The sequence below is a fragment of the Venturia canescens genome, chromosome 2 (assembly GCF_019457755.1).
Source record: "Venturia canescens isolate UGA chromosome 2, ASM1945775v1, whole genome shotgun sequence".
Lineage (NCBI taxonomy): Eukaryota > Metazoa > Arthropoda > Insecta > Hymenoptera > Ichneumonidae > Venturia > Venturia canescens.
In genome coordinates, this window is record NC_057422.1 from 22,552,812 (window position 1) to 22,580,080 (window position 27,269).

Genomic DNA, 27,269 nt, shown 5'->3' on the forward strand with positions numbered 1-27,269 from the left:
AGACCATGAAAATGAGTTTTACCGTAAGCCGTGGCTTCTTCCAACGTTTTTCATGAATTTTTATCGTTTTTTTGGTCATTTTTCGTGTGAATGAGGTGAGTTTGCGCCGGCAAGCGCCCACGTATTCGTGTGTTTTTGTATGTGTCAGTGTGCGATGCGAACGTCAAGCGGTAAGAAATTCATCTGCGCGATTATTAGCGATCAATACGACCCACAATGGATTTCGTTCATTTCCGGGATTGATCCGTTAGGATGCAGCGGTATCTTTGCGAGCGGCAAACGACACGATGCTACGAATTCCTTTTACCGATGTCTGCGAATGATAAAATCAAACCGAACGTTGAGAAAAAAACAGTTAAATTTAAAGAGAGTAAGTCGATTGGGGGGGCTTTAATTTTTACCTTTTTCTTGGAACCGTTAAGGTAATCTTTGTACATCTCCGAACGAAGATATCTCGAGTAACTGTCGGTCTTCATTAGATGATAAACATGAGCCTAGAGAATGGGAAAGAAAAAATAATAATAATATTTCATTGAACGTTCTGTTTACAAGTTCAAGTGAAAAGTGACAAGTCTCGTCTCAAATGTTTCTTACGGCGGCAACGTCGAACGACCATCGATCAGGTTTGTCTAGATTCTTTTTTGTCATCTCGAAAGACCTCGAGTCTACATTTATTGGACAACTCGCATCAGGACCTAGATATTCGTTCCATATTTCATTCACCTTTGTTTGAACGTCTCGCTGTGGTAAAGCTTTCAAGCTCTGAACCGCTTCCCAAAATCTGTTCGTACACGACGATAAGTGTTAAGAAAATTCACGAGAAATTCGCTATTTCGAGTCTTCAGAGTGGACTTTAATGTTATTTTGGATCTTGTTAAAATTCACGCGTATTGTGCGAACTGTTGCGAAAGGGAAATTTCGATTTTTTTTTCGAACATCCGTTTTGATACGATTGGAAAGTGAAAAACGCTTACTTGAGATTTTCACCACTAAATTCTTTGTCTAAAAATCGAACGAACTGTTCACGTCCGACGGGATCCTGAAGTAACTCCTGCAGACTGAAAGCCCACCGTTTTACCCTCCTGACCGAAATTTCTTTACTGAAAAATAAAAGAATCCGTGAGCCATAGAATTATGTCAATCGCCGAGATAAAACAAAAAGAGAAATACGATCAAAGAACGAGGCTGCATTTAACGCTCACGCTAATTTCTCCTGTTCCCACATTTCCGGGCTGTCCGTGACCCAAGGATTACCAAGCTCGGGTTGCGTAAACACTGGATCGTATTCGACGTATTGTTCAAAATAACCGATGAGCCTGTTGTGCAACAGATTTCTCGATAATTTGTAGCTCGAGCGAAGAAAAACGTTGAAAAAAGTTGAAAAAAAAATGGAATAAACGAAGAACAAGAATCGAAGGGAAAAAACGTCCAACGAAATTTACTCACGCTTCCGCAACTTTGGATACTTTGATGTTACGTCTGTCGAGTCTTTGTTTCAACATATCGATCTCTCTCCTAACGTTTTCGACCGAGGGGCTTGGACTTTGATCCGCGTGAGTTGGCGATATTCGTCCACCTGCTACTCCTAGTTGCAAATGTCGACTCGCCTTTATGATCGGTTTGTTGCTCCTGCAAGCTTTTTTTATATCCATTTCGGTCGTATTCACACAACCGGGCTAAACAAAAGGGGAAAATTGATTTTTTCTTTTTTCAAGCGTTTATTGAACATCGATGGCTCGTGAATTTTTGTCATTTTGGAACAGCGTCGAATTTTTATTTGTATGCCATTTTTTTTGTGCCGAAAAAAAAAGAAATCCGGTGAACTTACCATTGGCCGATGAACGTCCCAAAAAGCTCTTTCCTGGCTGTCGAGGACTTTTCTCTCGAGTTTGTCTCTTTTTTTGTCAACTTTGCTCTGTGCTTCGGCCTGCATAAATATGAATTCCCACTTTCGTGAAAACATTTTCTGGAGTCTTGCGAGATTTTCTGCCTCGTAGTCGGCCAATTCCAGACGCGTTTTGTTTTGCATCGTTCGTTTACACAAGTAAACAGCTGGAACGTACAAAAGCACGTTGAAAATTATTAATCTCGAAGATACAGTTGAATAAACGTTTTTCTCGAAGCAATTCCCGAGTGAGAATATTCGTGTGAACGAGTCTTAATGGTCGAATACAATAAATTACCATAATCGGTATTTTCAGGCTCCCAACAATTCGAGGGCCAAAAGTACGGGGTCTGAAATCGATAAAATGTGTTGTCGTTTTTCACAGTGAGGCAGTGATCGTCGATGGGAAAAAAGTATCCGTGCGATGCCATCAAATGAGCAACGTGGAGAGCTTCTTGATCGTCGATCTCCATGTTTTTCATCATCCACGCAATGAGATCGGTGCCTGGAAAACAAAAATATTTTAATCCGATTCTTCGCAAATTTGCAAACAACTCAATTACGCTGATTACATATTGAAAAGAAGAAAAACGTTACGCGAATGATAAATACGATTTTTATAAGTACATTAACCCCTTAGGTGGCATTGACGCCATTTGGCGTCATAATTTTTCCTGGCCCAAAGTGTCGATGACGCCTCCGATGGCGTCATCGATTATTTCGAGATTGGCTCAATCGATTTCTACGAAAATTGGTACCCCCGGGTTTTCGAGGTCGCTGATTACGAAACTGCACTCAAAATACATAAACTCAAAATGGCGGATCCAAAATAGCGGACTAAAATGCAAAAACTGATTTGAATCGTATGAAGCTTTGTGCTTGAGGTATTCGAGGTCGCTCATTACAAATCGGCTCTCACGTGCAAAAAATTCAAATGTTGAATTGCGTTTGGTGCATCCCAAATAGCGGACCTCAATGCAGAAATGTGTTCGCAGTATACATAAATTAAAATTTTTTATAGTAATATTCATACTGAGTACTGAAACTCTAATACCCAACAAATGTGAACAAACAGGTTTCATTCCAATCATTCAACGTTTTGAATTCGCGAGCGCCAAACTCAATCCAACATTTATATTTTTTGCGTTTCGAGCTTAGATTCATAATCACTGACCTTGAAAACCGCCAAGTATCAATTTTCATCTAATTCAAAACGGTTTTTGCATTTTGGTCGGCCATTTTGGATCCGCCATTTCGAATTTGTGCATTTTGAATACAGATTCGTAATCAGCGACCTCGGATACCTCGAGTACAAAGCTTCATACGATTCAAATCAGTTTTTGCAGTTCGGTCCGCCATTTTGAATTTGTGTATTTTGAGTGCAGATTCGTAATCAGCGATCTCAAAAACCTCCGGCTACTAATTTTCGTGAAAATCTGAAATTTTTTTTTTTCCGGCATTTTGGGCACTTGACGTGGAAAATGTCTTGCCACCTAAGGGGTTAATCAATAAATTTGGACTTTCGTTCGATAAATTAAAAAATATCACGTCGAAGAATATCCGAGTATACACGGTCGAGTGAGAAAAACATGGAACAAAGTGAATTCGTATAAATCCCTATAGACAGCAGCTCGTATACAACAGCTTCGCAAGTAAAAATTGCAAAAATTATCATTTTTTTTTCATTCTCGTAATTCATTAAAACCTTCCAAAAAAAAAAAAACCGAAAAAAGGAATGCTTTCAGAATTTTCGAGAAACAAAATTGAAAAGGGAAAAAAGAAGAAATTTGGACGAAATTGTAATTTCTTTGTGTTTTCTTTTCTTGCAAAAAATTATATTTGGACTCGTGACCAAATGAAAAAAAAAAAAAAAAAAAAAAAAAACATTGAATCTTTGAGTTTGACTCGATGTACAATTTGTTCGTGATTCTAGGGATAAAAAATCATTTAATAACAATTATTGTAAGTCCGTATTACCAGTGAAGACAGAAGGAATCTTGGTCATAAAGCTTTTGACCGTTCTGACCGGAACTCCGTTGTCTTCGTCTAACATTTTTTCGATGATGGACTCCATCTGGAAGAGAAAAAGGAGCCCAAGTTTCATAATTCGTTGGGCTAATGGAAATTAATTGACTGATCAATAATAGCGGTTTATATATACAGGCGTCGACGTATAAATCGTCATAAATATGATCGAGGTCATTTATCGCGTGTTATCGAAGTGAAAACGCTTCCGCGAAATTCGATTTCGCGAAAATTAGATTTTCGAAGTGTGTATCGATAAGAGGAATAGCGAATAAACACCGAAAACGAGATGTAAAAGGGAAGTAGAAAGAAGGGAGGAGGAGCGGTGTCGAGGGAGAGGGAGAGAAACCGCAAATTCCGATGCATGCTTGCGACATAGACATAATTCGATGAGCGTTGTTCGGTGAGCTGTGGTAGTAATTGTTTATGTTTTTTTGCACGTTTAGATCGAGACGTCTATGAGCGTGGAAAGAGGATGAATTGTGGAGCGCCGTCAACGTCGAGTGGAAGAGAGAACGAGCAACAACAGCAACAAGCTTTAGTGGAGAACGAAGAACGATCGATCTTGACTGCTTCAACGTAAGACGACACCATAAAAGTGAAGGCAACCAACGTGTTCCTTCGCCAAACCCTTCGCGTTTTCTCGTCTCTTCAATAGCTCGCTCTTCACAAGGCTAGCCGCGCAGAATAGTCGACACTTGTACGCGGCGACCGAACGTACACATTTTCGTAAAGAAAACAAAATGTTCTCTCGGGAATTTTTTGGAAGATTGACAGCTGCGGCGGGTTCGCTTAAACGCCTGACGAATCGATCCGATTTCACCCCCATCAGTGTTCGGCTCAGACTGGAGTTAAAAAATGAGATGACACCGAATCGAACGAAGCGTAAGAAAATGTGGAAGGAGCGCGAATAAAAAAAAGAAAAAACCATGGACATTTTGCTGCTAGCTCGAATCGATTGACATTTAACAATGAAATGTCCCAACGCGCGCTGTGTATTTCCCGCAGTGGAATTACTCACAATGGAGAAATGGGCTAATTGTGCCCCTAACGAGGCTTTGCTCTGTATTTGTTTGTACGACCCCCGGAGCGATAGGTCTGATTTATTTTTTTGTTATTTTCTCGACAATGCGCGGCATATTTTTCATGAATACCGAAAATCGAGGTCGGAAAATCGTAAAACCACGGTAGGCTGATGAGCATGAGACCTGCGAGGCACTGCAGCGTCTCTTTCGTATCGTATTATTTGTATGGTCAATTTTATAGTTTACATATCAGCGAATTTGACGCGGGAGATCCCAAAAAGCTGTGAAATAAGGACGAAAATTTATAAAATAATTTATGGAACGCAGCGACTGCATGTTTTTGTTTATATTCCGATCAGCGACTTCAACCATTGTCAAATTATTGAATATTCAGTAAAATTCCGAGATCTTGCAGTAGTCGACAATATATTTGAGACCGAAGTACAAAAGTATATTTACGATTGTTCGTCGTTGGGTCTCGATCTGTCAAGTGGAACGACTCGATTGAGCGTGGCGTGTTAATTTCGAGAGTTTCCCTCGTCGATAAATAGTGCATTGATAAAATCGTGTCGCCGCGATATACCGCTATTTTAGGCGAACGAAAACGAAAGGAGGAAAAAAGGAGAGCGGCAGAGGGAGAGAAAATCGAGTCGCCGAGACGACGAGATGCGACGACGAGAACCAAAAGAATATGCATCTCCAGCACGAAAACGAGGATACTCGTGCGACGAAAATCGCCCCCGGCTCATAGCTGGCTGCGTTCCAAATGGGCGAAACGTGTGTAGACGATGCTTCGAAAACGGTCCAGTTCCCTATTCTTCCCCACCTCGCTTCCTCACTGTAAAATCGTCTCGCGCGCGACACTGACGAATAGTTTGCTCGTTTTGGGAATGTTTCACTCACTCGTCGTTACAGAGCGATTTCAATTCCCTCCCATTTACGTGTCTGTTGTCTCTTGTTTTTAAATTCCATGGAAATCTGATACACAACCGTTTCTTCCGCAGGAACTATCGACACTGCTTTGTTACATTTATATAACCTTTTCTTTTTTTGGGTATATCCACTTGAGAGCGCATTTTTCGTCGTGCATGAAATGCAAGCGTTGTATATCAGGTGCTCAAATTTTTAACAAACATTCCATAAATTATTATTGACACTTCGTTCCCCTTTCCCTATATGAGAATCACGCGCTCCATCATTTTTATGCTCAATCGTCGCCCCTGTGATAAATATATTTTTTACCTTTTTGTAAACGAGGTAATTGGGACTGTCTTCGGCACAGGTGGCTGTGGCGTTCGGCGAAGCATTCGGCGAAGCATTTGGTTTATCCCCAGACGACGACGTCGTCGTCGTCGTCGTGCTACCTTCTTCTTTCTTGATCTTTTGATTGACATTCTTAGCCTTGCTAATTGAACCACCACGTTCACCCGCGCCTTTGGAGCCGTTACTCTCCGCCGGCTTGCGCCGGCAGGCGGATTTTTCGGAGCTCATGGTTACCATATCCAAGCTAAGGGAGGTGCACCATCGCCCTCCTGAAACGATAAAAAATTATTCTTTCACGCGCTCTATACATCGATATTTAATTTAATTTTTTTTTTTTTTAAATTGCCAAGCTGAAGTGGAATTTCATTGCTTGGAACCTGTTCCGTTTGTTTAATTCAAAACATTTGTGTCGTTCGGTGGTGCAGCGGCAACGGAATATATTTTATACGCAAGACGTAAGAATTTATGAACCTTGAAACAAGAGCTGTAGGTTTTGCTGAATTAGTTCGATGCAACCGCGAGTAAATGGATGCGAATAATTCGAATCATTTGTTTATTATATAACCATGAACGATCAGTTGATTTATTAATCAATATTCGATATAATATCGTAGCCAGAGAAGAATATGCGGAGCATGGACACGACAGACTGAGTGAGAAAAACATTTGGTTGATCGAAAACGATTTGTATCTCAATCGAGTAATTTAGTTCGATACGGGAAATAACGTATTTTTGAGATAAAATTATTTGTAAATAACGAAACAAGTTATTTGCTGAATCAATGATAACGCTCCAGTGCTGCTGAACAAAATTGTGTTTACTCAACGAAGGCTCATCGAAATGAACTAATTCACTCGATTTGACGATTAAACAGGTGCAAACGTTCATTGTGTAGCAACAGAAAGCATGCTGAGGCAATACTTTTGTGCATGACGTCAATAAATGTTTGGACAAAATATGCGAAGCAAAACGAGACCGGAGGTATGACGCTGAAATTTGCAACGTTGGAGTCCAACGAAATGATTTAAAACAGCTCTCCAATAATGATTCTTCAATTTCGTTCCCTGCCGGATTTGCGATTCGTAGTTTTTCAAGCTGCACCAATACTTCGTGAAATAAAAAATCGGTGAATTACAAATATTTTTTTCGTTCATTTCGTTGGACTCCAACGTCGCAAGCTTCAGCGTCGTACCGGAGGTAGTGAAAGGGCGTTGACGGAATCTGTCTCAAAAGCAGCAAATCTGCGCGACCGAATTAAACGCGATTTTGGTGATGATATTTGTTTGAGGACAGTGCAAAGAATGATCGATGTTGGTGAAAGATTGTTGGCAGTTTGAGCTCCTGGACAAATAGGATTTTTCTCAATGTGCAAGAATCATGTTGGCGATATTAAAAAGGGATTTTGACGTTCTTCGACTGTCAGTTTTTTTTCATCGTTATATCGAGAGCTTAACGACGTACCAGGAGAGCTGGGTGACTTTTGATCGTTCCGGCGCGATGATTACTTTTCAGGCGATGAGAGAAGTGGGTAGAAGACATGAGATGGAGAGGAAGAGTCAATGAAAAAGATAAGAGATAGAAATAGAAATGGAACCACTCCGTGGGAATGAGAGGAGCTTTTCCTATTTCTTGCTCTCAGCGAAATTATGGAATTCTCTCTTGCCTTTTGGGATTCGCCAGTTATCCGAGAGAGAACTATATTTTACACCCTGGTCTTACCTTCCTCTTATTCGACTTTATGACTGACGGATTTTTTTTTTTTAAATGTCTTTCACGTTCGTTTTTCACTTAAATTTTAACGCGCTTCGAGTTCCTTTCTATTCTTATTATTTTCGATGCAACGAAAAGTGTTTATTTTTATTGTTCAACGACGTCGATAAATAAAACATTAATATTAAAACGAAATTTGAAGAGTTTGTTGTCGAAACGAACTTGTTTTTTTAATCATCATTACTACTACTTATTATTATTATTATTATTATTATTATTATTATTATTATGAAAAGAGCTGGCGAGTACCATTTTGTTTTCATTGAAATACTAATATGGTATTTATATCATTTTCATTCAGTCAATTTCAACAGACAAACGTTCAAGTTTTCCTTCGTTAAGAGCACAGACACTGGAAACAGTGCTTTCTGTCTTATATCTGACGTAAACGCGGATACGGCGTTAAGTGAGCCTCGAGTTGATGAAGGAGGACAAACTTTTCGTCGAGTTTCCGTCGTCGATTCATCCTTCCTCTGTCTCTCTTTCTCTCTCGCTCTCTCTTGCTCTCCCTTCTTCCTCTTCCTCGTATTATTAAAATTAGAGAAAAAAAGAGATGAATGAGACTTCCCATGGGAGCGGGAAATTCGCGAGATGGGAAAGGAAACGAGCGCACGAAGAGACGAAGCTGTAATTATCCTGAATCTGCGCGCGAATGACGCATTTTGCTGTCGAGGCTTCCAGGCGCACGCTGCGGCTCCGTGAGTTTCGTCATAGATAAATAAAACGATGAATGAAGTACTTATTCGCGGGTATGATGCTTTAAATGAGCGCGGGAACGTGCATCTCTTTCGAAAGCTGCACGTTTCTATGAAAAAAATATACGGCATTCGTTTAACGCTTCTGCTGCTTTATTTTTGTTCCTTCACCGTCCATCGGAACCCCGGTGCCGGTTTGTCGAGCCGAAGGATCCCTTAGTTTCTTCACCCGACCGTACAACGCAGTTAAGAGTTTCTCATAGAGAAGATCTACCACCAAACTCGTTTCGCGCAGGGAATTGAATTTTAAGTTGGCAATAAGATCCTCCTGCCACTCAAATTCTACTCCTTATACACGCACGCGTTCATCAAACAAAATCGAATTATCTCTCGTATAAATTTCACAGCTCCCAGAAACGTGGCGAATGCTCCTGTACTGCGCGCGTATTCAAAGTTCGAGATTTCATCTCGTGCCAGAAACCATGTCACTTGAAACTCACATTCGAGGCCGGTCACTGCCGGAAATATATATGCATATACATTCTCAAATCTCTGTGTCTCAACCATCTAGATATATGCATGTCAGCGTGGCTTAAGGGTTATAAGTGAGCGGGTCGTTTGACGCCCGAGTGAGCATGCCGCGAACCGATGAGAAAACCAACTTTCCTACTTCATCAGACTTTTCAAGAGTCCTCTCATTCTATCAACGCTATGAAACCTTATCATCATCGCCATCGTCATAGTCATCTCTATTCACATGTACACAGTATATGGGGCATTCCAGGCCAAATCGACCTGCACTTTTGAACCCCCGACCCCTTTCGATTTCGCGGAAACTTTTTCATCCTTTTCTACTGTACCAAAGAAGTTTTTCAGAATTTTTTCAAACTTTTTTTCTCGACGCAAAAATAGTTATGAATTTTTCAAAAAAATGCCGTTATTTTTGTTCAAAATGACATAACGCTTTCGCAAAATTGATTTAGTGGGATGTTTTTTTCAAGTTTTGTCTTCGAATGCACTTTTCAGATAAAAATATCAAAATTTCATACAAATACATTTTTAAGGATTTCTTTTGAGAATTTAGTTAAAAAATGAAAATTTTCGGATGATTGCTATTTTTTATTTTTTTTTCTTTTCTCCGTAAGAAACTTCGACATTTTCTACAAGTTCTCTGAAAATTTTCAAAGTGAGCTCTTTCCGCTTTCTAATCTTTTTTTCCATTACAAGATAAAATTTTTTTTTCAACTCAGCTTATTTATAATCAAGGATTTAACGAGAACCTTAAAAGTTGAAAAACAACGATAATTATAGAAATAATTTTTTTTCGAAAAAAAAAAAAAAAAAATTAAAGACAGCCCTTAATATCATTTGTATTTTTCCAAATTCCATTTGAAAACAAAGAAATGGGAATAAAATTTATGATTTTTCCAATTTTCGGTCAAACTATAAGCTTTTAAAAAATTTAGAAGTACATAGGTTAATCGGGATAAAATTCATTTCAATTTTTCTCTTTTACACTCTATGCTTATTTCTTTACGTAATTATAGATTCTGCAGTTACATTTTTTTAATAAACTATATTTTTTCAGGCATCAAAAAAATAGTCAAAAAATATGAAGTGCTGTCTTTAATTTTTTTATGATTTTTTCGAAAAAAATTGAAATATTTCCAATGACTACCGATTTTAATTCTTACAATTTCCGTTGTTTTTCAACTTTTAAGGTTATCGGTACAAAATTTTTTTTTTTGTAATGAAAAAAAAGAATAGAAAGCGTAAAAATCCCACTGCACAATTCAGAGAACTTGTAGAAAATGTCAAAGTTTCTTAATGAGAATAGAATAAAAAATGAAAAATAGCAATCATCCCAAAATTTTCGCTTTTTATCTAAATTCTCAAAAAAAAATCTTGAAGATGGATTTGTATGACCACCTTTTGATATTTTTTTCCTGAAAAGTGCATTCGAAGACAAAACTTAAAAAAAAAAACGTCCCAATGCGTCAGTTTTCCAAATCGTAATATCACTTTGAAGAAAAATAACGGTATTTTTTAAAAAAATTCATAACTATTTTTGGGTTGGGAAAAAAAATTTGAAAAAATTCTGAAGAATTTCTTTGGTACAGTAGAAAAAGATGTGTAGTTGATCGCAAAAATCAAGCGATATTGAGGTTTGCATCGTTCCAGGATTACAGTTTTCACTCTTCTTTTTCGTCAATGCAAAAAATTCGTTGTACAAACGGTAAAATCTATTGGAAGCTCTCTGTTTGGCACGTTCAAAGTGCAAAATTTTCTCCAATAAAACTTTTATATTTACATTTTTTCTATACAAACCTCAGAATTTTTCTCTTCTTCAAAACCTGTACACAAGTTGGAGAGAAATCAATCGATCGTAACTCAAACCTTGAAATTCATTTTTGAATAAAATTTTCACACCGACCGATAAAAAATTCTGGTTGAAGTATTTAGCGGATTTGGTATACGACAAAGTTTATATCAATCGTCACATTACCTACGTTATTTGCAATCGGCACACGTTGAACTATTTGAGTACATTTATAGAATATTTTCATTTCAATGAAACTTTGTTTGCACCTCTGGTCTACTGGCTGTGCCGCTACCGAAACGCTTAGAATGCAGGTGAGTATAAACGAAAGCTTGCCGATAAGAGTCGATTTATTTAATTTGTTTTTTCTTGGGACATTTAAGTCAGTGAAGGATAAAGTTTCTTGTGTTTGCTCGAGGGCTTACCGTAAACTTTGTCGAATATGTAATGCTTTTGTTGGAGAAACCGTTGGAAAATTTATCGTATGGAGTGTTGCGTAGAGAATCGCAAAGTTCAGTATACATTAGTCGATCGTTCGTGTCTCAGGTTCAACGAATCCCTTTTTATCATATAGGCGCGCAGTTACAAGCTCATTTTTGAAGAGGAACGAAGGTTTGCCCGGGGCGACTCGTCGCTGAGCGATGTCGAGGAAAAAGGGGTTGAGAGTTGAGCTAGCAAGGAGAATTTAAAATTTCAAACTCTTCGGAGAAAGTCGCTCCAGGGGAAAAGTCAGCGAGTGCAATGTGTAAAACTGTTTGAAAAAACCTCGTAAGATCGAGCTCTCGTTTTCCTATTGTCAGCATGGCATAAAAGATTTTCTACTTATTCGATTTCTAACCATGTCGCTCTGACACCTCTTCAACTTTTCAGGCATAAATTTTATATCTCTGAGAGCAATCTGAAACTTTTCACGACGTCCAACTCGCAGAGCCTTCTGCTGGATTTCGTTTCGAAACGGGTTTAACGATTTAGAAAAAAGTTTGTTTACATTTTGGTCAGTCAGAATTCGGTGGGTTTCCTAGATTCAATTGGAGGAAAATTTCTTTCCTCCAATTGTGCCGAATCACGGCTCCACCCCAAAACAGCTCCAATTTTTTTTATACCATTCTTTATCACCAAAAAGTTATAGCCCATGTAATATTAAGGAGGCGCATGACTTTTAACCCCTTAAAAAAATAAAACAAATGATAATATGAAGTGGTGTAGGATTGTAATGTAGTAAGTGGTGTATAGTGTGTAACTGGTTAACATACATACGCACACACAGCGTACATGCGCGCACACACACACACACACCTTGTCTGGAACCGTACACACATCGAAGGTTCTCTAAACCTGCCCAGCGATGTTTCACACACACGCGGCGATGTTTCTGCGAAATCGGTGGGTGTACTCAAAGCACATCGCATTGTTAAGTAAACACACACATCTCGAGATAGAAGTTTATTCAATCATCATCTTTCAATGATGTGTCGAATAAATCAGCAATTGCTTTGAGCAAATGGTGCAAACGCTCTGTATGATCTGGAAATTTTCGACGATACAAAAATTCAGATATATATCCATTCATAAAGTGTTTTCTCCTTCCATACTTTGGAATCACGGACCGTGCATCACACCATGTTCGCTCTATATTTTGTGTAGCGTATGTGTGCGTATGCGTGTGTGTGTACAGCTTTTGTTTACCGTTCAGAACTTGCTAACTTAAATATTGCTACTAATTGTAATTTATTTTTTTTAAGAGGTTAAAAGTCATGCGCCTCCTTAATGTTGCATGAGTTACCATCTACTAGTGTTAGGAAATGATAAAAAAAAATTTGGACCCTTTTTGAAGTGGAGCCGTGATTCGGCACAATTACCAAGAAATTTGTCGATTGATCAAAATTTTACCAAAACTAAAATTTCATTGTAGAATTTTATGAAGAGGCGATGAATAAGGGAAGGAAGTCCTGAGAACGCGAAAGATTTCACCGCAGAGTTTTTCATATTTCTCTTAAGGAGGGTGGATCACGAAATCAAAATAATCATAATTTGATAAAATTTGGTGATAACATTCTTTGGCATGCAAGTATACAAATACAATTTTTTTCAAAATTTTTTACCACACAGTTATCGAATAATTGAGCGTTAAATCGAACTTCTTATGCACGAGATGTATAACTGTATATGTGTCAACTCTATGCTTATACACGTGAACTTTAGTGTTCAATTACTCGAGAGCCATGTGGTAGAAAAATCTAAACAAAATTATATTGTCTTATATATTTTTAAAGAATACATTTATCAAATTTTATTAAAGTCTTATTATTTTGAAATTCTTAATATTTTTAATATGGTTTAGTATGGCAACATTGTATCGTCGCGATCCACTCTCCTTAAAAAACAATATCCGTCACATCAATTTCGATTCATTCGGGCCATTCGTTATCGTGTGTTTCGGTATATGTGGAGAAGACACGACGGCGAGAAAATGGCCGTGGTGAAAAACAGCAGAAACATTGGGCTGCTGCAACCATGTGCTCGTGTTGTTTTCGAGGACCCTTTGATCCTCTCACCGCATAGACTCGACAATTCTATGCTTCTCGAAAGAGGATCTCGCCCGACCTTTAGCGTTCCCGTATCGTTATATATTATTGATCTATAATATACAAGGTGTTCTCAGACCGCAAACGTGTCTGTTTTCACAATCGAGTTATAAATACTTGACTGAAATAAAAAACAATTTTTCTTCCTTCTTCATGTGCGTTTCCTTGAGTTTTCATAAGACACGTGCATTTCTCGTGTCTTATCTCGTTCTTCTAGAAAAAGATGAATTATACATGGGGTATTCTGTATAAAGTGGCGGACCACCCCAATTTTTTACCCATCTGAAAATGACTTTATATATTTTTGCTGTGTTGTTTAAAGTGTCAGAAACATCTACAAATAATTTCAAATTTTTAACTGCTTCATTTTACCCACAGTTTTTGTTTTTCCGTTTTTATTTTCGGTTCTCTATGTGCATTGAAAACAAATAATTACATTTAAAAAATGTAAAGAAATAAAATTTCGATTTTTGCACATACTTTTTAATAAAACGACTTCCTTAACGGTCCGCGTTAATTTTCGCGTAATTTTCGATAAAACGAAAAAATATAATTCTTTTTCATTGAGAGAAACCCTTTTTAGATAGTTGAAAATTTGAGAGGTTTTTGTTTATCATACTGTACATACTGTTTCGTGTGTTTTTGCGAAAAAAAGCTTCTGATGTAATAATGATTAACCCTTCCCGTCATGGTGGGTCACCAGATAAAATCATAATGGGTCACCACTCACCCACTTTGATCTTATTCATTTTTTATTGTTCAAATGACGTTCCGACCATTTGTAATTTTTTTCTACTGTTTTTGAAAAATCTATCTGAATCGAAATTTTTTTTTCATTCAACCCCGTGAAATATTAAGTATTCGATATATAAAAAAAATGTGTTTAAAAAAGAAAAAATATGAAGAATAATTTTGCCACGATAAAACTAGTCTCAAAATTGGTTAAACTGGTTAAAGGTTTTTAGAGAGATTTTTGAAAAAAATAAAAAATGTTCTTCCCATTGAAATCGAAATTTTTTCCCTTCACGCTGAAGAACAGTCAAGAAGATGGAAATCATCCATCTTTTCATGATTTTTTTTTCGAAAAGTGCGATAAAAATCCAAAAAAAAAAGTTGCAAGAGTTAAAAAACAAGAACAAAAGTTTTCTCCGCAAAACAGTGTGTGCATACTGATTTGCCATCACATCAATTTTGTTGTGGTTTGTAGACAGGAAAACAAAAACCTCTCGAATTTTCAGTTTTCTAAAAAAAGGTCCATCACAATGACGCTGAAGCAGTTTCCAACGTTGGAGTCCAACGAAATGAACGAAAAAAAGATTTATAATTAATCATTTTTTTATTTCACGAATCATTGATGTGGGTTGAAAAATAACGAATTGCAAATTCGGCAGAAAACAAAATTGGAGATTTACTGGAATTATTCGAGAGTTTTTTTAGATTATTTCGTTGAACTCCAACGTTGCAAACTTCAGCGTCATTCCATCACAATGAAATTGGGTTGGTCCACTTGATTATGAAATACGACCCCACTTGCTATTAGCGAATACTAAAATTATATCGAAATCTCGCAAATAAAAACGTGCAGCAACGATGCAAATCTATTTTCCTTGAAATTAGCACGAAAGACACGTATTAATAAATACATTTTTTAAATAAAAAGGATAAAGCCACTCTATGCATGCATGTAACCCGTGGCCAAAACACCCGAATGTGTCACGTATGTTAGATCGATTGGAACTGATCTTTCGGTCCTAAGTATACAAACGGTTCATTGTGACTGAATTTTTTACTCGAAGCTTCGACTCTCGAGTGGCTGGCGATGAGTGTACTAAAATGATGACAACCGGTGAACAGGTTTCTAATTTGGATTCGTCGAGAATTCGTGCGAAATTCGAGTGTTACGTATAGGTCTGTCCTAAACCGTAGATGATGTTCGTGATATAACGCTATTTACTCTTTATGTACGACGTATATATGCGGGAGGTATACGGAATATATATTGCAGTTATAGCAGACAGTAGGGTGGGCATCCACGGCCGAGGACATAGCTTGCACACGAAGTGGTTGGTCAAATCGATTCTACGATTTCAACTATTCCCCCAGCAGCTACAAATTCAATCTCTCCCTCTCTCTCTCTCTCTCTCTCTCTTCTGCTCGTCCATGTACTACATACGTATAGATGCGTCCGTCACTCTGATAAACAATATGTAATTACTGTACATACGAACGTATGTACTGATGCAATGTGTAATATTTGCGATTCGCATTGCATAAATAGTACAAGGTGTCCAAGAAGTTGAGCTTCGCGAGCGCATAGTCAAGTGCGGCGAACGAAAAAAGTTATTTTTTTCAATAACATGTGATTTATCAGTAAATGGATTCCAAAGAAAGAACATTTCCAGTGAGTCGGGTAAAAAAGCTTTTTTTATATAGAAGAAAATTTGAGTCAAATATGGTATTGATCTTGATTCTAGAAGCACTAACGACCGAACGAAAATATAAAGAGGGAAGTAAAATACAATGAGCACAAATTTCGAAGGGGTGGCTAATCCGCGAAAAAAAAATACTTCCGAAGGTTAAAACTCGTCGCTTTCCTGGGGACGGATGCTAATGAATCTCTTGATAAGAAAATGAAATTTTCCAAGCGGACAATGGCGCGCGCGCGCGCTTATCACCAATTCTATGATTATACAGACACCCACACGCATGAAGCATCCGAAATAACACGAATTTTTATTTTCCTTCAATTCTCAACGGATTATCGAAGTTCACGTGCAAGAATAATCTGGAAGGGAGTTAAAAAGAGAGCGAAACACGCGCGGAGAAGTTAGTCCGGCGCGATATTAAGAGAATGGAGTATCGAGGTAAGGAGACTTTCACGGTGGATTTCGTAGAGTCCGCCAAGCCAAAGAGGTCTAGAAATCCAGAGAGAAATGGGGCGATTCGGTTGAGAAAGCGCGAGAGTGAGATGAGACGATGAGTATTGATTACCAGTCCTCCAGCACCAGTAGCACACCATCGTTTTAGTATATAGAATATACACGACGAACCTATGTGTCTATGGTCACATGCACGCATATGTATCCAGTAATATAAATGTGTAAGTACTCGACTGGTAGGTGCACAGTGCTACGTCATAACTTATGTATACTTACTGGCTAAAGCTGACTAAATTTCGCGGGCAAAAGCTCCTCGCGTGGGTGCGTCATGTTGCTCGTCGCAAGTCGAACAATTCGTACTAAACATAGGAATGATACGTCCACTGAGAAACTGCCTAACGAGCATGTACAGTTTATACGATCATATTGCCCCTTTTTTCCTTTCCTTTCCTTTCTTTATTTTTTTCTCCAAAACGAAGCATACGATCCGCCAATGCGAGTTTCAGTGGAAACTTTCTTTTCGCTCGTCGGTTATTACCGTTACCTTCCCTTCCACCATTACTCTTGCTTCTTTTTATATGTATTACATTTCTTCTTCCAGTACGCGCATACCCTTCTTCAACCTTGTATATATAGGGACTTTGCTACATATATAGGGTTTTTCTTGCATGTGCAATACCCGCGGCTCTAACCCACCTGCCACACTCGCTCCCTGCTGTCGGTAATTCTTCTATTTTAGGAATACAAGCCCTCTTCGTGGCTTTATCATCCTTAGTATATGTGTTAACGTGAATTAATGTATACGCGCAACCATCTGTGTGTACGTTCATATCAGTGTTCTACGTCTCCGTAATTTATGCGTGCGTGACCATGCACAGCAATGATGAAACAGTGAATTTTCGATCATCGCGTATTTCAACGTTAGTTCGTGGGTTGGGGTGTTTCTGCTTCAAGTGATGCTCTCTTTCTCGTCCGTTTTTTCCCGTACAAAAAACTGCACGGTTTCTCAATTTTTTCGATATTTTTGTATTAGGATCACACTGCATATACTAAAATTATTATACTCGTGCAATTATATTTTTTAGAGCAAAATATTTGAAAAGCGATCTTGGAAATGCGTGTAATCTATTTTGTCTAATTGTGAAAAGACGCAGGACGGACTTGACTAGATTACAAAGGCTTTTCTCTCGTACTCAGTAACGGAAATTTACTCGAGAAGTTGTGTCAAATGGACGGAGTACAATTAATGAGATATGTTCTGTGACATTAATTAAAGATGGGAGGTAATAAGGGAGAATGGGGAGGAATTTCAATCGATATTTCTCGTTGGCTTTACGATTACGAAGAGCTCCAACACACAGGTCACTTTTTGATGTTTTCCTATTTTTCTCAAAATCGTGAAGCAAACATTTTTTTTTGCTCTCATAGAAGAAAGTGTTAGTGCTCCATAAATCTAATAAAATTTTGTCATTCTCAAAAAAATTAAAAGGCTACCTCGCATGATTTATTACTTTTTCCTCTGTACATTTAACTATAAATTATGAGATTAAGAAACGTGGGGCTACAAATTGCAATTTTTGTCGTCCTTCCAAAAGAAGAGGTGAATGTACTTTGCAAAAACATAGTTTTTCAAAATAACATCTCATAACAAATATTTTTGCGTATTCGCAAGCGATTGATTTCACATTTCTTGTATTTTTCATACAGATATATATTTTTATGCACGAAAACTTACTAGGGCATCGTACAACAATGACAACATGTCAAATAAAGCTGTGTTTTGCCAAATTCGAATTCTTTATTTCAAAGTCTGATATTTCGCCGCAGAAGACGTTAAACTTTGGGAATTTTCTAGTTTTCTCGTGCGTTACAAAAATTAGTAAAATATTTTGACCAAGTTGTGTTAGAATAAAATGTAAACTAATGAATGCAAAATCGCAAACATTTTTTATCAAACTTCCAAAATCGGTCTCGTAATTTTTGCGAATATAAAAAAAAAATTAAATTAACCAGATCACGAAATAGGTCTATTGTACAAAGTTATCATCCTGTACAAACTCAGATATTTTGATTGTAAACAAACAGTTTGAAACTAAATATTTTTGTGATGTTGCATTTATTAGCCTACATTTATTTTCCATCAGAATTCAGTCAAAATAATTTACTAATTTTTATAAAAAATGGGGAAACTATAGAAAATTCCCAAATTATAACATCTTTTCCGCTGAAATACCAAATTCTGAAATAGAGAATTCGAAAAAATTTGAAAAAAATGTTTTTCCAAAATACTTTCACCCCTTCTTTTGGAAGGACAAGAATAATCATTTGTAGCTACAAAAAGAAATAAATTACGCGAGGTACCCTCAAAATTGTTTTGAGAGTGACAAAACATCAAAAAGTGGCTTGAATACTGTCTAAATTTTTTTTTTTAATCTGAAAATTTCGGAAAATTACTTTTTTTTTAAGTAGGTATTAACAATTTCTGTTGGAGCTTTGAGGAAAAAAATACTCATTTTTTACTCTCTGCATGCAGATTTGTATAAGAGAATGCGAGTGAAATGAATCCCTTTCTATTCAAATTGTGTAAAGGCCGTAGTAGATATACTAGGCGGGTTCTGGACCACTTTTTCTCTACTGCGCATGCGCAGAAAAATCCATTGCGCAGGTTCTACTGCGCATGTTCTAGAAGGTTCCATGGGAGGGGGGGGTACTGCGCATGTTCCAGAAGGTTCCATGGAGGGGGGGGGGGGGATCGGTGACGTCATAACTGCGCAATGACTTTGTTTGCGTCGGGCGAATTACGGTGACGTCATAACTGCGCAATGACTTTGTTTGCGTCGGGCGAATTACGGTGACGTCATAACTGCGCAGTGACCTTGTTTGCGTCGGGGAATTACGGTGACGTCATAACTGCGCAGTGACCTTGTTTGCGTTGGGCGAATTACGGTGACATCATAACAGCGCAGTGACCTTGGGTGTTTTTTTGCGTCATAGGAGAATTGAGGAGGGGTCATCACTGCGCTGTGACCTTGGGTGAAATTTGATTGATGACGTCATCTCGATTTCATCTCAAGAGTTCCGATTCTAAAATTCTGGAAAAATGTGTGTCAGAGTGGGGATGTATCCTATAAAAGGAGATTTTTTCCCTCATCGTCACTTTATGCTGAATACTTGAGCATTGCGATACCGTGAAAAACAAGCTGAGCAATGGAAGCCATTTTGGATTTGCAAGGTTTTAAGATGCCTATCAATAAATTCGTATTGAAAGAGCTGGCAATCATTAAAATTTATCCCAGTGCGGAAGCTTATGAGGAGTTTGGATGCCTTTTAGTCAAGCCTCCATGTGAATGGGATAGTTTACCAGCCAAGTATAAGAGTCAGAATAAGTGGTGTGAACGCAACCATCACGGTATCCCATGGAATACCGGTGATATTCCTTATGATGAAGTGAAAAACGTATTTGACATTATTTTAAAAAATGTGAGTTTTGTTTATGTGAAAGGGTTGGAAAAAAAGCAATGGATCACCGATATTATAGGAGATTCAAAGTTGATCATTAATATGGAGGATTTGGGTTGCCCCGCATTGCGAAAATTACCCGCACCAATATATCAACATTACAAGTACCATAATGGGGTACGCGAATACAATTGTGCCTTTGAAAACGTTCACCGTTTGAAGGAATGGTATTTGAAGCATGGTGTTGAAAATTCATCGTTTCCATGATCCTTAAGAATCTTCACTACATTGGGAAGTCTGAGAGCAATGAAGACGGAGGATATCGCTCGTCTTCCTCAAGAATTTATTCTAACGTACGCATGGAAGGACATTGACGACGTATGGGGCAGACTTCTTGAAGAATGGCGCATCGATGAGAGTTATCGTCGATGTCGCAAACACTATCAAAAAACGGATACTGACGAATTCGATGGACCTATACCGTTAATCATAAATTGTCTCAAATGTCAATTTTTTTCTGAAAATTTGTATGATAAATAAAATATATATATAAATGTTTCCAAGTTTTTTAAATCTCACAATACTGCTTGCAAATAGAAAGAAATATCAATCTCTGATTAAGAAAGAAAATGACTCATTTTCATCTTTCAAATATGACATCAGTCATGAGCCGCACGATAGAACAACAATTCCGTGATAGTTCGAGCATGCTTGTAACATGATGCCCTGCGGAGCCAGCCACGTAATAATTATTTATATTTTTCTGGGTGACCGAGTGACGTGAATACGTATAATTTAATTTGCTCTATGATTCAAGAAAAAATTTGAAATTATCACTTGCTTATTCAAATACGTTTATAACACATATGTTTCCCTAGTGGAGCGTCTTATCTCCTGTAACCCGATCTTTGAGTAAATTCGTCTATGAATGTTACGAAGTATTTCCTCTCGTCTATTGTAAGAAATTGCGCGTTTCAGCGGACAGAAGCTTCTCTTCTGCATTCTCTGTAACAACGCTTTATTTCTCGAATAAACGGACGATTTATAATTTCTTGTGTGTACTTTATTTCGCGCTGACCTGCCTCACTCCCTTTCTGCATGTTCGATTGACGATACGTTTCACATTCTGACTCAGGAAATAATCATAACTAAAATATATCTAATTTCGTGTCCGTGTGAGAAGAAGAAATCAAGTTGTACTCGTGTGAGTGTATACTCCACGCACACCAGCATGGAATATTCGGCACGTCGATCGAGAGTTCAACATTCTCTTATCTTATTCTTTCTTTTTACTCGATCTCATATTTTTTCAGAGCCCAGTTTTCCATTAAACAATTCAATACACACATAAAGTATATTCTTAAAAAACGTTAATGCGAAAATATGTTTTTTACATTTTTATTCGTTGATCGCTGTTATACATTTTTCAACAATTTTGCATGGAAATAAAAATGTTTACATGTTTACATGCTATGTAGAGATGCTTCGTCCACACGTTCTGCTGTATAAGAAGGAGTTCAACGCTTAGACCATAGATGGGACCGTAATGAAGAAAATTTTGCGGATCGATAAAAGTTGTTGGTAATGAAGTATGAAATCAGTAAGAAAAATGAAATAATAAATTATGTTTAAAATATTTTATTCGTTGTTAAAAATTTATACCATTTTTGGTTATACATATTTTTCTTATGTTGTAAACAAAAATCTTCTTGTTACACGTACGAAAATTCACAGTGATTGTATTTTCCGCCGATATAATGTATATAGAGATGATTCTCTGCAGCAGCTTGACACATTTGTTCGAATTGTTGTTGATCGTTTTGCAACAACTTGATGATCCTTGCTGGCAAAAATACGGAAATTTCCTCATCCAGAATGGCGGTGATTCGAGGACCATACATGGTGGTGATGCTTCTCATTTTGGTGATTTGATACGTTTTTCCCGGTTCCAAGTCAGTAAATTTTCTCGTAGGCAGGAAGTCATTGAGCCGACTAACTTTGTTGATTTTTGATAGATCCATTTTCTCGATGGATTTTCAGATGAGCCAGGGTCTTAGTAAGATAATCAATATCACTTTTCGATTGAATAATATTTTTTACTTGTTGAATTTCTTTCAGAAATAGCTCGATGCGTATTTTTAATTCTCGTTGCTTGTTCATCGATCGTTAAAATTCGACTGATAAAGCATCCTCTAGTTGTTGATTCTTTTATACTATTGATCCCACCCCCCCCCCCCCCCCCTAAATCATTCTCGAAGATTCCTAAGGCGCATATTGTTTATCGTTAAAAATAATGCGCAGAAATATTTCATGATATCATATTACAATAATTTTAATACCACCAAAAAATAATGCGCAATAATATTTCACGATATCATATTACAATTATTGTAATACCACCAAAATAATGCGCAGAAATATCTTTTTTCTAATATCATCTTACAATAAATTTCCAAAGGACTTTATCATAAACAATTTCATGCGCCTCTAATATCATATTTCAAAACTTATAAACAATTCGCAGAAATATATTACAAATAATAATAATAAATATTCATCGGAAAATATTTCGAAGCATAAACATTTCTCAGAAAAATATTTCTATCTCTTTCTAATATCAAATTACAAAGCTTGCCGCAAAAATTCTTTAGAAATGTTTTCATCCCTCTCTAGCGTTGCAAAATTATATCGCTGTCTCTTTTTACGACTTTTCATATATAATGATCCTTGCTTGTGCGATCTCGTCATTCACATCGTAATCTTTTGCAAGTCAACAAATGTTAAAAAAAAATGGATTCGGCAAAGTGTTTGCAATTAATAAGGCTGATGGAAAATGCTTACATAGCATTAAAACATGCACCACACGAACAAGTAGAAAAATGGAAAAATCACCAGTCTCGAAACATTAGGCTCCTTAATAAAATTTTGAAAACACCAAATTTGTCGAGTGGTGAAAAAACAAGAATTCAAACGACGATTTCCCTGCTCAAGGCTCTGAGTGAAAAGTACAGAGCTCGAGCGGGTGGAAATATCGGTGTGCGAGACAAAACATCCGATCGCGTTCGTTGGGTGCATTTGGAGTCCGCTTTTCAAAACCGTATACGAACCGGTGCAGTAGTAAATCTCATACACAAGGACCTTCGATCTTTCTTATACGACGCCAAAGTCGTTACAGTTAAACGATTAAAAAATGTGCTAAAGAAAGACGGAAATATCAAGGCCAATGTTGTATTGGCGTGTAAATTTTCAACGATAAAAAACAGTGCTATGATTGAAGAAACGAAGTACTTTAACACGCGAAACATGGCGATTCTCGCAGCCACGGACATTCAGACATGGTTCAACGAAAATGTGACAGATCGCCTCCTGGTTGACGTGGAAGAATTCCAAGAACGTGATTCCGGCTGGTCGATGCGAGAAATCATCAATTTAACAGTGAACATCAATCGCTACGAGCCACTGCGGGGTGGTATCTCAACATATGCTGATATCCCACGAGATATAAAAATGAAAAAAGCTGTCGTCAATATAAAAAATAACGATGAGTTCTGTTTCTTGTGGGCTGTGACAGCAGCACTTCATCCCGCAGAAAATCATGCCGACCGTACGAGTTCGTACCCCGACTTCGAGACAGTATTGAAATACGACGGCATACATTTTCCAATTGCCTTGAAAGACATTTGCAAATTTGAAAAAATGAACAATTTGACGATTAACGTATACGGTGTGGACAAATGTGGTAAAAAAAGTGAAATAGTGCCGTTGTACTTGAGTAAAATCAAATCAGATAAATCCACTATCCATCTTCTCATGATTGAGGGAAATATCGGTATGGATGTAGATGAAGAAGACAATTTCCAACCAATCTACCACTTTGCTTGGATCCGTAATCTATCACGTTTGCTGAGTTCTCAAGTTACAAATTATAATCAAAGTACATGGTTTTGTGACAAATGCTTGAATCACTTCAAACTGCAAAGTTCTTTCGAAAATCACAAACGCGATTGCGTGAGCATAAACAAAACGAAAATGGTTTTACCGACCGAGGAAAATAAAATTTTGAATTTTAAAAATTATCGGTTCAAAGAAGATGTACCGTTCGTCGTGTACGCGGATCTCGAATGCCTTATCGAATCAACGGGTCAGTCTCAAAAGCATATCCCTCACAGTGCTGCGTATTATTTGAAATGTTCCTTCAACGATTCACTCTCAAAATTCGATATGAAACGTGGAACCGATTGTATCGAGTGGTTCATCGATCAATTGCACGAAATCGCAGAAACAGTTAATTCTTATTTGACAAATATTGTGCCGATGAAACCACTCACATCGGATGAAAAAATACAGTTTAGAAATGCCACAAAATGCCATATTTGTGAAAAGCCGTTCGACTCCGCGGATGTAAAGCACCGCGATCATTGCCATTTCACAGGAAATTATCGGGGTGCTGCGCATCCTGGATGCAATTTGAATTATACGAAATCTCATAGTATCCCAATAGTTTTTCACAATCTCTCTGGCTATGACTCACACTTTTTAATCAAAACATTGGCTACACGATTCAACGGCACAGTCAAACTTCTCCCTATAAACAAAGAGCGATACATTTCATTCACGAAATACGTTGAAGGTACAAATGTAAATTTACGGTTTATCGACTCCTTCAGGTTTATGGCTAATAGTCTCGAAAAATTAGCCTCATACCTGAGGGATGAGGATAAGTCAATCACACGTAAGCACTCTAGTACTGTAGAGGAATTCCAGTTGCTCACGAGGAAGGGAGTTTTCCCTTACGAATACGTGGACTCGTGGGAGAAACTCGACGAAGAGCAGTTGCCATCGAAAGAAAATTTTTATTCAAAATTAAATAATGCAAACATTTCGGAGCAAGATTACGAACACGCAAAAAACATTTGGAATATTTTCAACATTATTTCATTGGGTGAATATTCCGATTTATATTTAAAGACAGACGTTTTACTATTGGCTGATATATTTGAAAATTTTCGACGCAACTGCTCTTCGACGTACGGCTTGGATCCTCTACATTATTTTACAGCTCCGGGACTTGCTTTTGACGCGATGCTCAAATGTACGGGTGTTCAACTTGAACTCCTCACAGATCCTGAAATGCTCCTGTTTATCGAAAAAGGCATTCGAGGTGGTGTATCGCAGTGTTGCAATAGATATGCTCATGCAAACAATCGGTACATGGGAGCCGATTTTGATCCAAGCAAAGAGGAATCGTATTTAATGTACTTTGACGTGAATAATTTGTATGGTGCAGCCATGTCCCAATACCTACCTGTTGGTTCTTTCGAATGGGAGTCCGAGCCTATAGATATTCTCAATATCCCCGATGACTCTTCGATAGGATATATTTTCGAAGTAGATTTGGAATATCCTGAGGAGCTTTTCGAGTTGCATAAAGATCTGCCTCTTTGTCCCGAGCACAACGCACCTCCTCACAATAAACATTCAAAATTAATGACAACATTTTTGCCGAAAAAAAAATACGTTATTCATTACAAAAATTTGAAACAATGCTTAAATTTCGGACTGAAATTGACAAAAATTCACCGAGTTTTAAAATTTCATCAAGTTCCATGGCTCAAAACATACATCGACTTGAACACCGAATTACGAAAAAAATCAACCAATGAATTTGAAAAAAATTTTTTCAAATTGATGAATAATGCGGTATTCGGAAAAACTATGGAAAATGTGAGGAAACAGAAAGACGTAAAACTCGTGACACAGTGGGAAGGTCGATATGGTGCAAAGGCTCTCATTGCGAAACCCAACTTCCATAGCTGCACTGTTTTCGAACATGATATTGTAATAATTGAAATGAATCGCGTCAAAGTACATTTCAACAAACCCATTTACGTTGGATTTTGTGTCCTTGATCTATCAAAAACATACATATATGATTTTCACTATAATTACGTTAAAAATACCTTTGGCGATCGAGCAAAACTAATGTACACGGACACTGATAGCCTTCTATACCACTTTAATATGCCCGATATATATGAATATATAAAGCGCGATATACACAAATTTGATACTTCCGATTATCCAGCGAATAATATTTATGGAATACCTTTGGCAAATAAGAAAGTTCTCGGTCTAATGAAAGATGAGATGAATGGAAAAATTATGAAGGAATTTATCGGACTTCGAGCGAAATTGTATACGTTTAAAGTATTTGGTGAAGAGAATGCTAAAAAACGTGCCAAGGGTATAAAACAATCGACATTAAGGGAAATCGAATTTGAAGATTATAAAAAATGTTTATTCGAGCACGAAAATTTAGTAAGAGATCAGTATTTAATTCAAAGCAAAAAACATGAAGTCAATACTGTCAAACAGAAAAAATTAGCATTAAGTTGGTTAGATGATAAGAGAATTCTTTTACCCGATGCTACGGATACTGTACCATATGGCTATAATAAAAACACTAGAATATATTTTTCGTTTTTTATTTAAAAATCTTTTACAAAATCATCATCGTTTATTATTATTGGGTAGAAGCTTATGACGGTCTTCTTTACCACATATACATCGTCCATTTTCATAAACGGTACATCGATTTGTTGACGGTTTTTCCGATGACTTATCCCGCTCATCCTTTGGATCCTTTTTGTTAGGCTGCCACGACATGACTGATTGCAGCGACGTTGAGAACACTTGGATTTTTAAAAATTTTTTACAAAATCGTTTTTTTATGACAAAGAATGATCCTTTCCGTATGGTTGCCAAGACACGACTGATTGCAGGAACGTTGTAGTTGAACCTTTTACAAATCTTTCTTATTTATCCAACTGTTGTGTGTACTATCGAAACCTAGCCACTTTACTAACAGCTGATTTCCACGTTTTCGCACTATTTTTTCCACAAGGAAAATATCCGGATTTCTGACTAGAGTGAGTTCTTCCTCATAGAAACCACCTTCGATCGGTTGATTCTGATAATCCGTGAGCTTGTATGTGATGGGATCGGTATTTCGTATCTCGCTTATGGTAAAAATCTCAGTTGTCCAATTCGGTGTGTAGCCTTTCTCGAAAACGTGTTTGTGCTTGCTGACTCGAACTTTGTCTCCAATTTTAAACTTTATATTACGCGTACGATTGACACGATAATTTCCATAAATATTTCGTAGAATATTTTTTTCATTCTCAGCAGTGACATCTTTTGGTTTCATTTTTATCGTACGATGTTTGCTGTTGTTATAGCTAGACATCAAATTTGGTAGAATATCTATCCATTTGTATGAGCCGCGCAAACTGAATTGCTTCCACATTTTTGCCTTCAAAGTACGATTAAAACGTTCACATATCGATGCTTTCATATTACTGA

At 37.4% G+C, this 27,269-nt stretch overlaps 2 protein-coding genes across 5 annotated transcripts in view; one reads left to right on the plus strand and one right to left on the minus strand.

The window, feature by feature from the left end:
* The window catches only part of RSG7 (Regulator of G-protein signaling 7), a 67,279-nt gene that overhangs the window by 2,071 nt on the left and 37,939 nt on the right, over positions 1-27,269 (minus strand). For 3 of the 4 annotated variants that reach the window (XM_043411633.1, XM_043411632.1, XM_043411634.1), the window contains 10 exons: positions 6,178-6,467; positions 3,863-3,959; positions 2,184-2,390; positions 1,829-2,052; positions 1,447-1,676; positions 1,203-1,316; positions 975-1,100; positions 595-781; positions 402-494; positions 23-313 (listed from right to left, as the gene is read on the minus strand). In XM_043411633.1, coding sequence (XP_043267568.1) covers positions 248-313; positions 402-494; positions 595-781; positions 975-1,100; positions 1,203-1,316; positions 1,447-1,676; positions 1,829-2,052; positions 2,184-2,390; positions 3,863-3,959; positions 6,178-6,435 — 1,602 coding nt within the window. In that variant the 5' untranslated portion in view covers positions 6,436-6,467 and the 3' untranslated portion in view covers positions 23-247. Of the gene's footprint in view, positions 1-22; positions 314-401; positions 495-594; positions 782-974; positions 1,101-1,202; positions 1,317-1,446; positions 1,677-1,828; positions 2,053-2,183; positions 2,391-3,862; positions 3,960-6,177; positions 6,468-6,669; positions 6,689-27,269 lie in introns of those variants that run through there. The other variant, XM_043411635.1, reaches the window with a different exon arrangement.
* LOC122405715 (uncharacterized) lies at positions 22,698-26,700 on the plus strand. Its single transcript, XM_043410620.1, has 2 exons — positions 22,698-25,424; positions 26,647-26,700. The coding sequence occupies exons 1-2, from the start codon at positions 22,698-22,700 to the stop codon at positions 26,698-26,700; spliced, it is 2,781 nt and encodes a 926-aa protein (XP_043266555.1).